The following is a 14,871-nucleotide window of genomic DNA, read 5'->3' on the forward strand; positions in this document are numbered from 1 at the left end:
TCAGGCAGAATGTTCTTTCAGATGCCGTGAGAAACCTGTATGAAAACTATACAAACCGTCTGCTAGACGTTAAAAAAGCTTGAGGTGCAATGACTCGTTATTAGAGAACAAATTTGAACTCGAAATGTATTATTTGATGTTTGTAATGCTTTTTAAAAAATCTTCAGGTGTACGTAGCTTTTTTGATATCATAGTGTAGCTCTGACATCACGATTTCAAAACTCAGCATTACTGTAAAATGTGCTACATTACTCAGACACAGAGCCAATCAAAAATTCATAAATCCCACGAAAATGTAGATTTCGAAAACTGTAACTCAAATCAATTGATTCGTGTTTTCACATTTATCTGTTGTTATTTATGGATCACTGTTCGCGCCCCATAACAGAAAAATCAAACCATCACATTCTTTATGTATAACTTAACCAAAATCGATATCAAAACTAACTTCAGTTCAAAATTTCATTGATTAACCTGCTTTCTTTGTGTAAAAACCCTTCAAGGGAAGCGAAATAGAGTTTAGTTGTAAAAAATGAACGGTTCTGTTGCTCAGAATTCGCAGCAATATAATATATGCAAACTTTACAGACACAAAATGCATATCACTGGGTGACAGACCTCATTTCTTACTACTGAGTTCAATTATTTTTTACAGGGTCTGGGCAGCCTGCACCGCTTGCTGTGCAGCATTATCCAATTCCTGTGCACTAATAATATTCAGTCCACTGTTGCCTAAGATCTCCATGGCTTCGTCCGCATTTCTTCCCACTAACCGAACTACAAGAGGCAAGTCCAAACCCAGTTTATTTGCACTTTCTATTAGCCCTTTGGCCACTACGACTGAGTCTACGATTCCTGCAAAAATGTTGATAAAAATAGTTTTGACTTTTCCGTCCATTGACATAATTTTGAAAGCTTCTAGGACTTGTTGCTCCGTAACACTCCCACCGACATCCAGAAAATTGGCTGGTTCGCCTCCGTGCAGTTTGATAATATCCATGGTGGCCATAGCTAGACCGGCACCGTTCACTACACAAGCGATGTTTCCGTCCATACTGATGTAGTTCAATTTGGCATCTTGTGCGGCTACTTCTTTGGCATCTGGAAGAAAAATTATCTTTTCTAGTTATCGAACATACTAAGTTCAGAAACTAGTGATTGATCAGAATAATTGTTACAATAGCGTAATTATTGCGATAGACTTATTAAATAGCTTCAGAGATGGTATATGAGACTGATGCCAGCAAATTGCCTAATTTGAGATTTTTGCTCAAACCCCATTTCCATTAAGAAAGACGCTAACGGATCCAAACCAGACTCCAGTCCCATATCAGAAAGCTTTGAAGGAAATTTCCTAACAAAAAAACCTATTTGAAAGTGAACAAGATCCAAGTTTCAAAAATTGTTCTAATTCAGTGAGCAGTTTCAGTTAGATTCTAAACCTATACTTACTTCAGCTTCTAAACTGAATGGTTTTAAGCTTAATAATAATATCAGCTAGCAACCGCTCAAATGAACTTTGATAAACTAATTCCAAAAGACCATCACCGGGCTTCATCGGTTTATCCCGTTTCTTTCGATTTTGCTCTTTTGACATTATCCGTATTCACTAAACTACGTAATTCAATGCCTGAAAGAATTTAAAATCTATTCAGTTAAAACACAGTGAGGTAAGTCAGAAGTCAAACGTGAAAATCGTGACTTATGTAAAACGAAAAACGTGATCAAAAGGTAAATCGAATTAAAAAACATAGCCGGACAAGTCCTGACGTACAATTCGAAGAATTTTCATTGACTACAAACAACTTAGACCTAGAACAGACTATGAGTGAATTGGGAAAACCATTTCTAAAAAAATCAGATCAAAAAATTTTTTTAAAAAAATTGGAAAATCAATGTTCAAATGCGGCATGTGAACAAAAAAACCAAAAGCGATAAAATGAAAATTGGTTCAAACAAAAAAACTAGGACTAGAATGAACGACAAATGGATTGGAAAAACCATTTAGAAAAAATCCAATCCAAAAAATTGAACAAACAGTAAAAATCAAAAAGAAATTGCCTCAAGCGAACAAAAAACCTCTAGCGTGAAAGAGAATTTTTGTTCAAATACCGTTTTTTTCAATCTACTTTAAATTTAGGGGCCTTTCCCATTATAGGCCCCATGAAATTATAGCCCCCTATTATGGTTTAATTACCATGTTTGGGGGGGGGGGGGGCTATAGGTTATCTTACCACTAAGCTGGGGGGCTATAATGGAAAAGACCCAAAACTAGAGCAAAAAAATTTCACGCCAAAAATTACTCGCAATTTTGCTCTACTTCCTGTTTCAGCGTGATTAAAATCACTACTCCAATTTGACTTCAAAAATGAAAATGTATGAACAGATCTTAAAAAAAGACAGCACCCCAATGCAATTCAAGTTCTTTCAATGTAAAAAAAGGAGCGCGCCTAAATAATAGCCGTTTGAGAGGCTGACGAAGTATCACCAAATGTGAAACGAACTGATCTTTCAAGTACGAAGTGAAACTAAGCCGACTATCCTAAGCGCGGTTGAGCAAATCAACGTTGAACTAAAAACGGAAATTCTTCGACAAATTGAATGCGACTTATACTACCAAGAAGAATGTTGTAAGGTTGCAGCGATGGCTCAAACTGAAATTGAAGAAAATTATCAAAGAATAGAAAACATCAGAATAATTGGTTTCAAGGAAGATGTCGACCAGAATGACAATTGGAATACTGTAGCTGAAACTGTTATGATCAAAAAGATATTGAAGTCGCGTAATCGTTGCGAGTTGCAGTTGACGAGAAGGATTATCGACTTCCCGTGGACCGGCAGAAGGCAAAGTGATTGAGCGTTCAATAATCGCTCAGTTTGTCCGAGAGTTATGAAGTCTGATACTTAAAAAAAAGTTATCAGCGACAATTAACAGCGTAAAAAAATTTGAAGTTACTTTAACTGCGCGTGCCAAATTTCTTTTCATGATTAAAATAGATTCCCGTTTGGCTTCAGCGAGGACACGAGATTGAACTGTCATGTCAGGATTGCAGTGTTTGCAAAGCACGAAACTGATCTTTGTATGGGATCAAATAGCTTTTCAGTTTTCAAACAGATTTTGTCTGGAAACTACGGAAGACACGTGTTTGAGCGCTTTAACTTGAAATCCACCAATGTACTGCTCCTCAGAATTGTAATATCGCCACAGTGAAATTGTCCCGGAACGAGAAAGCGAGAAACTCAGCGACAGGGAACTATCAGATCTGCAACAGAGCCGTTTGATACTTATTTGAGTGAAATCAGAGACAAGAATCCTTTCAAAAGGAAGAGACTTGAGGGTTGTAAGGCATGTGCTATTGAATTATAAGGTAGAACCATAATCGAAAATCGATTAATGGAAATTCATGCTGATATGGTATCTCGTAGGAACGGTATAGTAATGCAATATGTAAACTTAACAGAACCACTTCGTTATTTATTTTCAAAAATCCCATGCCTAAATGAAACGCGTCATATAGCAATGGAATCACAACTTAGACAGCTAATCAGTGAAAAAGTTCAGCTGAAAATGACGAGCAACAATGAATATTATATCAAATCTTTGACCGATTGAATGATTAAATAACACCAATAATGGAGATTTTGATTATTCATCCTAGCTTGAGCACAAGGATTGCGGAGTTCGCGTAGAAAGTGACCATTTTCTTTGGTCTAATATCGTTCGTGATATCATTCATTCTTCAAATTTATGCGGCTTATTCTGCAACAAAAACAGAAATCGTTCCACTCTTACAGATATACGATTTCAACATCAGCAAATCAAAGTGAGACTCCTTGCGGTTGTGGGTGATGCCGAAAACAGTTTTCTTCAAACACAACCAAAATCTGAAATCATGAGGGGAGAGAGAGACACACAGAGAGAGAGAGAGAGAGAGAGAGAGAGAGAGAGAATTATGCCATTGATGCCCAGTTATTCAAACAGTTCACCAATTAACGAGTGTAGTAAAGAAACTGCATTGCAAATTCAAAAAATATAATTTAAGTTTCAAAAAAGGTTGCAGTCATTATCGCTTAATCAATTTGTTCCAAATGCTTTGACAATTTGTTATTAATAATGATAAACTGTAATTGTAGAGGGGTAATGTCGCTGCTATTGTACATAAATTGTAAAAATTACACACTATGACATTAAACAGATATTTCAAGAATAGAAAAATCTGATTGCTCAAAACTGTGATGTTAAATGATTTGGTACTAAGATATAAGTGGGTTAAAAATTTGTTGGAAAGAGTCGACAAAAACAGAAGTTGATTAGAATTAATAAAGACAAATAGAAAATTCTTTTTAAGAATGGACAGACCACACAATAAGCAACTCATATCCCAGGACCCGAAATAAAAGACAGATAGTATTTGGATAATAAAAGACAGATAATATTTGGATAATATTAACTAATTACGAATTTAAATATTTGCTCACTATAAAAAAGGAACAATTAGTTATCTGTGGAAGAAAAACAAGAAATTATACAGGATACTGGATTTACTTTTGCTTTCAAAAAAGTAAATTATGGCTTCTCGGAATTCGTAAAATGTTTCCAACGATCCTTCAGCAAACGTTTTTGGGCCTCATCGCCCATTGACAACACTTCTAAACCAAAACTTCTATACATTGTTGAGCACAATGTTCCAGTTCTAAATGTCTGCTTATTGAGGCGACACATTAAGAGTCTGGAAGCAATTGCATAGTTTTGAGTCTCATCGTGGCTTACTTTGTTTAACAGAAACACGCCTATGTGAATAAGATGATCCAAGGTTGCTTTAAGTGACTGGTTATTAGAACTCTTTATCTAAGGTAACTCAAAAGTGGTGGCATTATTATTCAAGTTAAAAATAATTGTTTCTTAACAAAATTTCTTGAATTCAAGATGGAAGAGTCATTGCTGGTTAACTTCGTTTAAGAAGGCTACTTAATACGGTTTATGATTAATATAAAATAAATCCAGGGCAAACAAAATTGAATTTACTAAGCTCAAAGTTTGACAACGTTATCGCAAACATTAGCTCGCCAAAACTTCCGACAGTAATTTGCGGATAAGTTTTCTCGTCCGTTCGACAAAAAACTTAAAAAATTACGTGCTGAACGCAAGCGTGCGCAAGGTAAATGGTGAAAAGACTCATAAGTCAGCTCAGCTAAATGGATTTACTATAAGAATGTTCAGCAATATTTAGGAGACTCATGACAAACGTTAACTCTTTCAAATGAACTATCAGAACAATAGCTTTAAAAAATTCTAGATAGATCTGTCGCATAAGCCGCTGTATTAAATTATAATATAAGCCAGAATCTGTCACCACGGCCAAAATCTATTTTAGATTAGGTACAAAATTTGAATCGAGTTATCATACATAATTTATTTACACAAGCGCCAAGGATGACGTTATCGGCGGTCATTGCAACTGTAGTCGCAGTATCTACAGGCCTATTATTTGTGGTCTTGATGGTCTTTATAAGCTACAAGGACAAGCAAATGGCCCACGGTCGAAGTGAAATGTAATATGGAACAATCACTGAGCCAAGAGAGGCAGGAAATAACGCTAGCCAGGCCGAAGACGACTCGCGACGAGAGCGTAGGGAAGCGAAAGTGATCGACGATGATAGTGCTAGTAATGAGTGCTAGTAATTCCGCCGACCGAGACGGGAGAAATGCCTATTATATAAATGCTAAGCATGAGCGACAAAAAAGCACAAGGCAGCTAAGCAGGCCAAATACGACCTGACGATTCCACTTGGCAAAAGCATCGTGAGATTGCTGAAGTTGCCAATGATGATAGAGGTAAAAACTAGATCGACCGAGAGCGGCCAAAAAACCTATTATATAAAGACCAATATTAGTGCTAACAAAAGTCACAAAGCAGCTAGCCAGAAGAAGGGCGAGGGAAGTCCTATCTCTTTGCATGTCGAAACCTCATTGCATGCAAACTTATTTTCTAGTCACTGTCCTCTAATGCCCGTCATTTTTTTTGCACGCTTTTTTTAAATTTCATATGCCTGGTCGTTCGCAATGTATTTAGGTGATTGTCACCTGATATAATTTTTTGCTGTTATGCGTCTTATATAATGATGGTGCTTGTTTCATGTGCACACACATTTAAGGAACTACCGTTTTGACAAAAATTCGCTTTGTATATATCAGAGAAGAGAAATGAATACAGTAAATGGCTCTCCTCCCAATAGATCTCCATCAGGTAAAAAAAAATATATTGGCTAAGACTTCAGGATCGATAACTACTAAATACCTTACATCAGTGATAAATTTATCGTTTTACGAAATATCTTTCCCCTCTGATCTCAAAAGAGCTTTAGTCTTCTCGCCTTTTAAAGACGGACCCAAAGTAGAAGAGAATAAAAATAGACCAATTTCTCTGCTGATTCTTTTAATCGAAACATTTGAACGGGCAAGGGTTACAAGGATATACGAATATCCAGGTTTTAATATCTCGTACTATAAACAATTTGACTTCCGTAAAAACACTCAACTATTGATGCCCTTGCTGAAACCAAAGAAACGATAAGATCAAGTAACTCTAAGACAGTTAATGTTTCTCTTAAATCTTTAAAACGCTTTCGATAAAACATTTCCTCAACAAGTTAGAACGGTATGGCAATCCGACATAATTGCTCGAAATGGTTCGACAGCTATCTATGCAGTAGATGACAAAGTTATAACATCTGGACTATCATCCAATTGGTTAAGTATCAGTTGTGGTATTTCGAGGATCCATTCCTGGATCCATGCTATTGATTTATATCAATGATTTACTTTAACCATGTAATGATCTTATTGTGTATCTGTTTGTTGAACTGCAAATAAAACAACTCCAGACTGGATGTTAAAGCAGACGTTGATAATGTCGCAAGATGGTTGAATGCTAAAAAACGTAAGCTAAATTTGAGAAAAACTTTTCAAGTGCAAAAACTAGTGCTTACAACCTCAGGTTTAATAATGCGTCTAATCTTGTAACTATAGAGCATGCATGTATGTACCTAGGATTGAAAATTAATTCAAATCTCTACTACGGCGCCCATAAAAACTGTTACTGAACGGGTTGGACGACAATAAGGTAAAATATCCAAGTAAAGACATTTTGTTCCGCATTACCAATTGATTGAGTACTAAAAAAATGTGATAAGCGCAATTATAAAATATTTTGTTCATGATTACGGGTTTTGTAGCATAACCCTTTTCCAATTTATCACCTGCAAAAGATATTGATCAAATTATTATACACTATAAAACGTTGTGATGATAGTGAAGATTTGTTTACGGCTGACAAGATCCTAAAAGTGTTTGAATTGCACACAAAAAAACTACTAAAATCAATTCTGTAAATAATTTGCATTCTGGGAAATGACTGGATTGTATTTTTCGGTTCGAAAGTTGCAGCCATACCATTGGATTTGCAGATCTGATGCTATTGAAAATCCCATAATTGCAAAATTAAATTGAGGCGAAAATCAGTTGCTCGTCGAGCTGCCAAATTGTTTAATATATTGAAAAAACAATTTCTCATACCTGAAACGTAACCGTAAGCAATGCAACTATTAATCAAGCTTCATATATCCGTTATAACTTGGTGGCCTCCTATTTAAAGGAAAACGTCGATATCATTGGAAAAGTAATTTTTGGAAAATGTGCCTCATCCCTGCAACTCCTGCCAACTGTGTTTAAAAAGGAATGGGAACACGCAAAACTTTCCCTTCCCCAGTGCCTTCGTAAAGGCACCGTGATTCAATATCTGCTTTCAAAAATAACTTTTTTCAATGTCTTAAGACTTTTACCTCTATCATAGGACCGTTTGACAAGAACGACAAACATAACCGACTAACGTCGGGCGAATTGCTCTCAAACGACCGGCGAGCGGTTGGCTTGGTCAGTAGCTAGCCACGGTGGGGGGGGGGGTGCACCGGGGGCTGATGGGGGCAGCACTGGGTGGGGGGCAAAAGCGCGGTGGGGGGGGTGGAGCCAATAGTGGGGGTGGGGGGTCAACAAAGGGGGGGGGGGGTGTCAACCTCTAAGAACCGCCCCCTCACACCATAAGTATAAGTATAAGTCTCCAAGACAGTTTGAGCTGAAACAGACCTGAAAGGCTCTAAGAGCACATAATGCCCGCTGGGCGCTACCTGTTTATCCCGTTTTTGAGGACGAAAAGTCAAAAGCGTCAGACGAAAAATTGGTCAAGCGAAAAATCGCATAAAAAAAAGACCGACAGGACTAATATAATTGCTACAAACTTCGTTTGAGAGCAATTAATAATTATACCAACGATGCTACAGGCTCTCTGCTCTAAACAAGATTCAATTTGAAGCAGTTTTATGTACTTTTCTGAGGGCTTAGAAGGAGCAATAGGTTAGAAGAGTGAAAAGGTTCCTTTACCAAGCTATTAATTGTACAAAAGTAGCAAGAATGTTATGAACATACCCGACAGATTGCCGGAGAACTGCCGCCACTGATTCTTATATCCACGAGTGGGATTGAAAGAATAGAAAATATTGAAAAATAGATTTTTATACAAAAACATTTTTTAATTGCAAACTATTTTGTTGTCCTTTCGTAGTTGAACATACTCCTATTTGTTAGTGACAAGATACAAGGGCTAGTATCAAAACCAATAAGAATTAGAGATGGTAGCTAAGGGTTTTGAGAAAAGTGACAGTAACGTGCATCTAAAATTAGCCTTTTTGAATTTATCTCATTTCTATTTCCGATTTGTTTTTTTTTTAATACTATGTTCATTTTGAATTGCTTTGCTGAGCAATTACTGCTTAAAAGCACTTCGAGCAAAAGGAGCGACGAGTGAAACTATCCTAGAGAAGTCGAAAAAGATTTCAAGCTAATAAGGTAAGCAAAACAAACTTTTGTTAGATGTAGTAAAAAAATCATAGCAGGACAAGTCCTGGCCTACAATTCAACCAGTTTCCATTGACTAAAAACACTTGACTCAGAATGGACTATGAGCGGATTGGGAGAACCATTTAGAAAATATTCAGAAAAAGTGAAAAAATTGAAAATTAATGTCAATGCCGCATGTGAACAAAAAGCCACTAGCGAGAAAGCGAAATTTTGTTCAACCACACTTTTTCAATCTACTTTAAAATCAGAGCAAAAAATTTTTCACGCCGCAAAACCACCTGATTGTTTGCTCCACCTCCTGTTTCCACCTCCAGTCTCACACATCTTGAATATGTGTGAGAGATCATTAGAAAAGACAGCGCCCAAATACAATTGAAATTATTTGAATTGTAAAGCATACCCGTCAGATTGCTGGAAAATAGCCGCCTTTGATTCCCATAACGACGATTGGGATTGAAAGAATAAAAATGAAAAATAATTTTTGTAGGAAAACAATTTTAAAGTGCAAACTATTTTAATGTCATTTTGTAGTTGGGCATAGGGAGACAATAGAGGAGCTAGTATCAATACCAATAAGCATTAGAGATGGTAACCAAGACTAAAAAGAACGAAGTTAAAGTAACGGGCATCTAAAACTGGGCTTTATGGGTTTATCCGGTTTCTATTTCTGAATTAGTTTTTGATACTGACTCTGTTCATTTTGAATTGCTTTGCTGCGCAATTTCTATCTAAAAGCACTTTGACCAGAGTGAGCGCAGAATGAAACTAACCTAGAAAAGTCAAAAATATTTCACGCAAAATGTTGAACAAGCTGTGAACTAAGGTAAAGCGAAAAAATTTTGTTCGATGAAGTAAAAAAGAATAGGAGCGCTATAATAGCCTTCTAGGAAGCTGACGCGGCTATTTAAAAAAAATATATGAGCGCTATAATAGTCGGCTGAAAAGATGAGCGCGGCTATTAATAAATTTGATATATTTATAAATTTTATTGTTTGGATCTATTAAATGCATTTATTCTGAATATTTGATAGTGACTTATGACTTATTTTGATTTTACTTTGTACATTTGATTTATAGGCCGGGATAAAATTAACCCCCCTCTCTGTCAGAAGTTGTAGTTTGAACTGGTGGCTCAGTTTAGGAGAGCGTAAGTAAAACTCTCAGTGTGGACCAGATGGCTCAATGGATAGCAGGATTCATATTATAATACAGAGGTTGTAGATTTGAAACCCATAAAGCGTCCAGACTCTACTCATCACTTAATGCCGCGGTAATCTTTTTGAACCTCGACATATATATTATATTATTCAGAGGCAATATATATTTATATGATCAACCTGTTAAGCTTTTGTCGTCTAATGCAAATATTTCTTTCTGTCGGAACTCGGCATTGTCATCGAAGTTGATTTTGGCATCGAACATCACCACGCGTCCTTTGTCAGTCAAACCTGAAATTATCACAAACAATTATAAATAACCCATCAACAGAAAATCACAATTCACGTAGCTATTTGGTGATCGCCAAACACTACACCATTTATGTCAGTCTACTTGGAGGTATTTATATTCGCACGATGGCTGTCGTGAAAGATGCACAGTTAATAACACACCTGTAGTATCTCGATGGTTTTTACAAATGACCGTCTATTTTTCTCATTTCTTGGACAAGATTGACCTAAATAGATGCCAGCGTTTTCATACGGCTTCCGTAAAATTATTTTTCGGCTCTTGCTTCACATTATAACCCTTCCCACTATTGAGCATAAAGCGTATAGCCCTATCCCAGTTACTGCAAATACCACAAAATGGAGGGCTACATTTTTTGCATAGAATAATTTAGAATAATTATTCTTGAGCAACTTCCTTTAAACGCCCCTTTAGGTTTCCTTTCAATGTTGTTTTCTCTACTTCCTATAAATCATCCAGCATGAGAAATTGTACCACGCCGTAACCGACTTTTGACCTAAAAACGGCGACTTTATAACCTGACAAAATCGATCTTTAAATAGAACCCCGCAAACGGAAAACTAATTCAAATGCGGTTTTGAGTTTCAATTAAAACTGTTTTGACTAACAAATCAAGTCTTTCTGTTCTTTCTGTCTCGTTAAACTCAATCGACTGCTTCTTTGTTTTTCTGCACTAAATCATACGCAAATTAAAATGTTCGATAAGACAACTCAATCAAACACAGCAATTCACAACAACCACCGAAGTGCTTTTAGGATATGCCAGAAAATCGACTAGCAAACAGCCATCGAAAAAGCATTTAATCCAAGCCCCTGTCCCATTGATCTTGTTAATTACTCAACATACTGTTTCATGAAGCCGTTTACTGAAATGAGGCTACGCCTGTATTAATGAATGTTTTGGAATAAAAACCGAACTGTCAGATAAATGGGGTGATTAAAAAAGAAACGCTGAAATTCCAAAAACATAGGGGATAATCGTAATATAAAAAGGTAGTGTAATTTTACTACGAAGTAGTTTCCATTACAATCCCTTGTTGGGGGCTATGATAGGAAATTCATGATAGATGGGCTTTTCAAGTAATCTTAAATGGGCTTTTTCAAATCTTCAAATAATTCCTAAAATGAAGCTACTGACACATCAAAAGAGGAATTACAAATATTAGGTTCAATCATCACTCACCAAAGGGATTGATTTCGACTTGCGTGGCATCTACGCGTGAGAAAAGGTGGAATAGCTTTTGTATCTGATCAGCTGCTTCCGCCACCTGTTTACTCGTGTCCAATCCCAATTGATTTGCAGCTTCCATTGCTTGGTCTAGGGTTATGCCTGCAACAAACAAATTACATGAAAATCTATTATGGGATCAAAAACAATTTTTATCCGCATCGCTAATACTTCACTTTTTACATACAGTTGACATGCTATAATTCAAAAAAACAAATGACAGGGCCCGATATCTGCAACCTGACTATAAATTACATACCTGATCGAACTATACGATCCTATTGTTTTAGAGTAAAATCAGTTTTTTCTACTGAAAATTCCGCAAATCGCCTGGCACATAACCTACTTACATCGTACGAATTGCTCTCTAACGACAGGCGGGGCTCGATTTTATTGTAGCCTATTTCAGTTTGAGAGGAGGGAAAAAACATAACCAATGGGCTTCGTGTGACATTACCCAGGTTGCCCGACCTTGGAAAACTTGTTAAGGCCGTAGTACGGCACCGTATGTCTTAGACAGAAACCGTACTAAGATCTTGTTAAGTTTTCTACAGCCCGTAGTAAGGCCTCTCAGTTACCGTATTACGGCCGTATCAAGATAAGTAAGTTCCATAAGGCCGTTCCAAGTTTAATAAGGTGCCCTCAAATTAGGAAATAGCATGACAACTGTCAGAAAACTCTCCAGTCAAGTTAAAAATTGACTTTCCAGTATAATTTCTGTGTTTTTCCTCTGTTTTTTTTTCATTCCGGGCTGAGGACCGGCAGTGGCGGAGTTACTGAAATAATTATAGGATAAGTAAGCCCGAGCGAGTGGTAAAACCGTGCCCCTAAGCCCTCTCTCCAAACAAATCATTTAAAAAAAATTTAACTTTTGCAAAATTTTGATTTCAATAAAATTTTATTCCGCAAGAAAGTATTGAACAAAGTTTCAGAATGGACTTTGTTTATTATGAAGCTATGACTCCAAACTTTATGGAGAAAAAATAAGTTCAAAGATAAATGTATTTCTCTGTAAAATACAGAAAAGTTCTTCCTTTTGTAATTCGTGATTTTCTAGAACTTATTGACTAAAACAACAAATTTGATCGAAGGCAAAAAGACAACATAAGACATCGCGGTTTGAACTCAATAAAAGAATGTTCTATGTATCTGTTTGAGGTGAAACAAATATTCAATGTTTTTGTTACTTATTTAATGATTGAAGCGTTCAGAATCCCTTATGACATCATTCTCAAAACTCCAAACGTATTAAATTATTCTAAAGGGTTGGTGTATCAAGAACGAACAGAATAATGACAAAAAATGAAGAACAGCACTTGGATGTAGTCAAAGGTAAATTTCTCCTTTTTCATGCAAGGCAGCCACAGACTTGCTCAAAAACACACGCTTCGAATATCAAGTCCATCTCGCGGAGGGTCGAGATATTAGCAATTATAATTTTGAGAGGCTGAAATTTTAGCTAGCTTAATTAGAGAAACACTTAAAATTTTAATGCATATTTTCTCAATTCTCTAAATTTTTACATGACTTACAGATTAGAGAACGGTCAAAAAATAGCCTGCAGCCGCTATCTGAAAAAATCAGTCGGAATTGAAAACGATCTCCTACGAGAATTTGAGCCAAAAAAAACTCATTCAGACAAAACATACCCATCGCCGCAAAAAGGTTTTCTGGTCAAAGACTAGCCTAAATGTAGGAAATGGCAACATCCACGCCCAATGATACAAATCCACGATTATTTTTATTGCCAAAAGCAGATTTTCTAAACTTCTAAACATGCGGTAACCAATATTTTATGTAACAGTCAATGCTTAATTCAATCTGAAGAAAAAATATTGGTTTAGCAGATCCAGAACAACCGCTGAAAAAGTGTGTAGTGAAATTTTGACTTACCTAAACATACCATTTGAAATGAATTTGCACAATATTTTAGTACAAAGATGTATGATATTTTATTTAAAGAACAAAAAATTTTTTTTAAATATTTTTAATTTCGTATTTCGATACGAAATAAATATTTCATTAATTGCCAAGTTGCAACTAATTCTGGAACTCATTTGAGGAATCTCATTTTTGAGAGCTACGTCAACAGTTTTTGTTCCGACCCACTTTAGAGGGGGAGGAACTATATACTCAAATGGGTTTTTTTGTTCAGTCAATTTTGGCCTATCGATATAATCATCGTAGAGAGTAGTGAGTGGTATCATAAAAAGTTCGTCCAGCATAGAATATAGAATTAAAAGCTTTTTCTAATTTCGTTTTTTTCCGGCGAAAACTCGGGGTTTAACGTTTTGTGAATAAAAGAGCGATTTCTGTTGTTTTTGTTCACATGTTACGCAATTTTAAGTCAATTTTGCTAAATTATATCGAAATTGTTAGCGGTAGCAGTATTGATTTTATCTTTACAGATAGAGAAGGGTTGCAGAATTGTTCGATCCGAGTTTTTGGTCCAGAATTTCTGCTAAATTTTTTCCAAATTCAGCCTTTTTTCGTCAAAAATGAGAGCAAATAAGCTCTTTTAGCCCACTTAAATTAAACTTGCTGGAAGTACACAACTTAAAAATGCGGTCATAAACTTCATAAACTCAAAAAGAGAGCTAGTTGCACTCCCGCTGACTATAAATGTCTTCAGAACAAATAATTTTGCCGGTTTTACGCAAATTAAAATTCGATAATTAAACGAAACGTATTATTTATTTTTGATATACTGAAAAAATTTGTTTAAAAAAGATCTATTTCTACACGCTTTGAAAAACTGATTGTTTTCTTAGCCGCTTAGCAATATCGGGGCTGATCTTGATCTCAACATGGATCCTTACGGTAAAAAAAATTGTTAGATTTTAATGGGGCGGGGCCTTTTTTTCAATTTTTCCGCATTTATACTTTTTTATATAAACTACTGACAATAAAGGCTCAATTATTGACAGATACAATTTACAACAGATTAAACCCAACGAAAAAAAATATGGTTTCAGAGTTAAGCTCATGGTTTTTAGGGATCTGACCAATTGTTTTCGAAAAAAAATTAGGGACTTCTGATTATTTGTTTTCATTTGTTATACTTTATGTAGACCAAAGACTTAGTTTCCCCAATCAAAGATCCAGTTGGCTTTTTCAGAGGTAAAAGTGAACCTAGACAATGCTTTCCGTCGTTATCTAATGTCTAATGACTGAATTTATTTGTTTTAAGGAAATGTTGGTATATTTTTAAAATTTGCCACTGTTTTATCTTGATTCTTTCAGCTTCTGGCGTAGTCTCAGT

The 14,871-nt window shown here is 35.9% G+C and overlaps 1 protein-coding gene across 1 annotated transcript in view; it reads right to left on the reverse strand.

Annotated features, from left to right (window-relative positions):
• Positions 1 to 448: 448 nt before the first annotated feature.
• The window catches only part of LOC142345653 (succinate--CoA ligase [GDP-forming] subunit beta, mitochondrial-like), a 28,054-nt gene continuing 13,631 nt past the window's right edge, over positions 449 to 14,871 (reverse strand). Inside the window, exons 4-6 of the mRNA XM_075397845.1 lie at positions 11,565 to 11,711; positions 10,252 to 10,362; positions 449 to 1,101 (exon numbers count right to left, since the gene is read on the reverse strand). Of these exons, the coding sequence (XP_075253960.1) occupies positions 650 to 1,101; positions 10,252 to 10,362; positions 11,565 to 11,711 (710 nt within the window). The 3' untranslated portion in view covers positions 449 to 649. The remainder of the gene's footprint in view (positions 1,102 to 10,251; positions 10,363 to 11,564; positions 11,712 to 14,871) is intronic.

This window comes from Convolutriloba macropyga, chromosome 9 (genome assembly GCF_964194025.1).
Source record: "Convolutriloba macropyga chromosome 9, txConMacr16.3, whole genome shotgun sequence".
Taxonomy (NCBI): Eukaryota; Metazoa; Xenacoelomorpha; order Acoela; family Convolutidae; genus Convolutriloba; species Convolutriloba macropyga.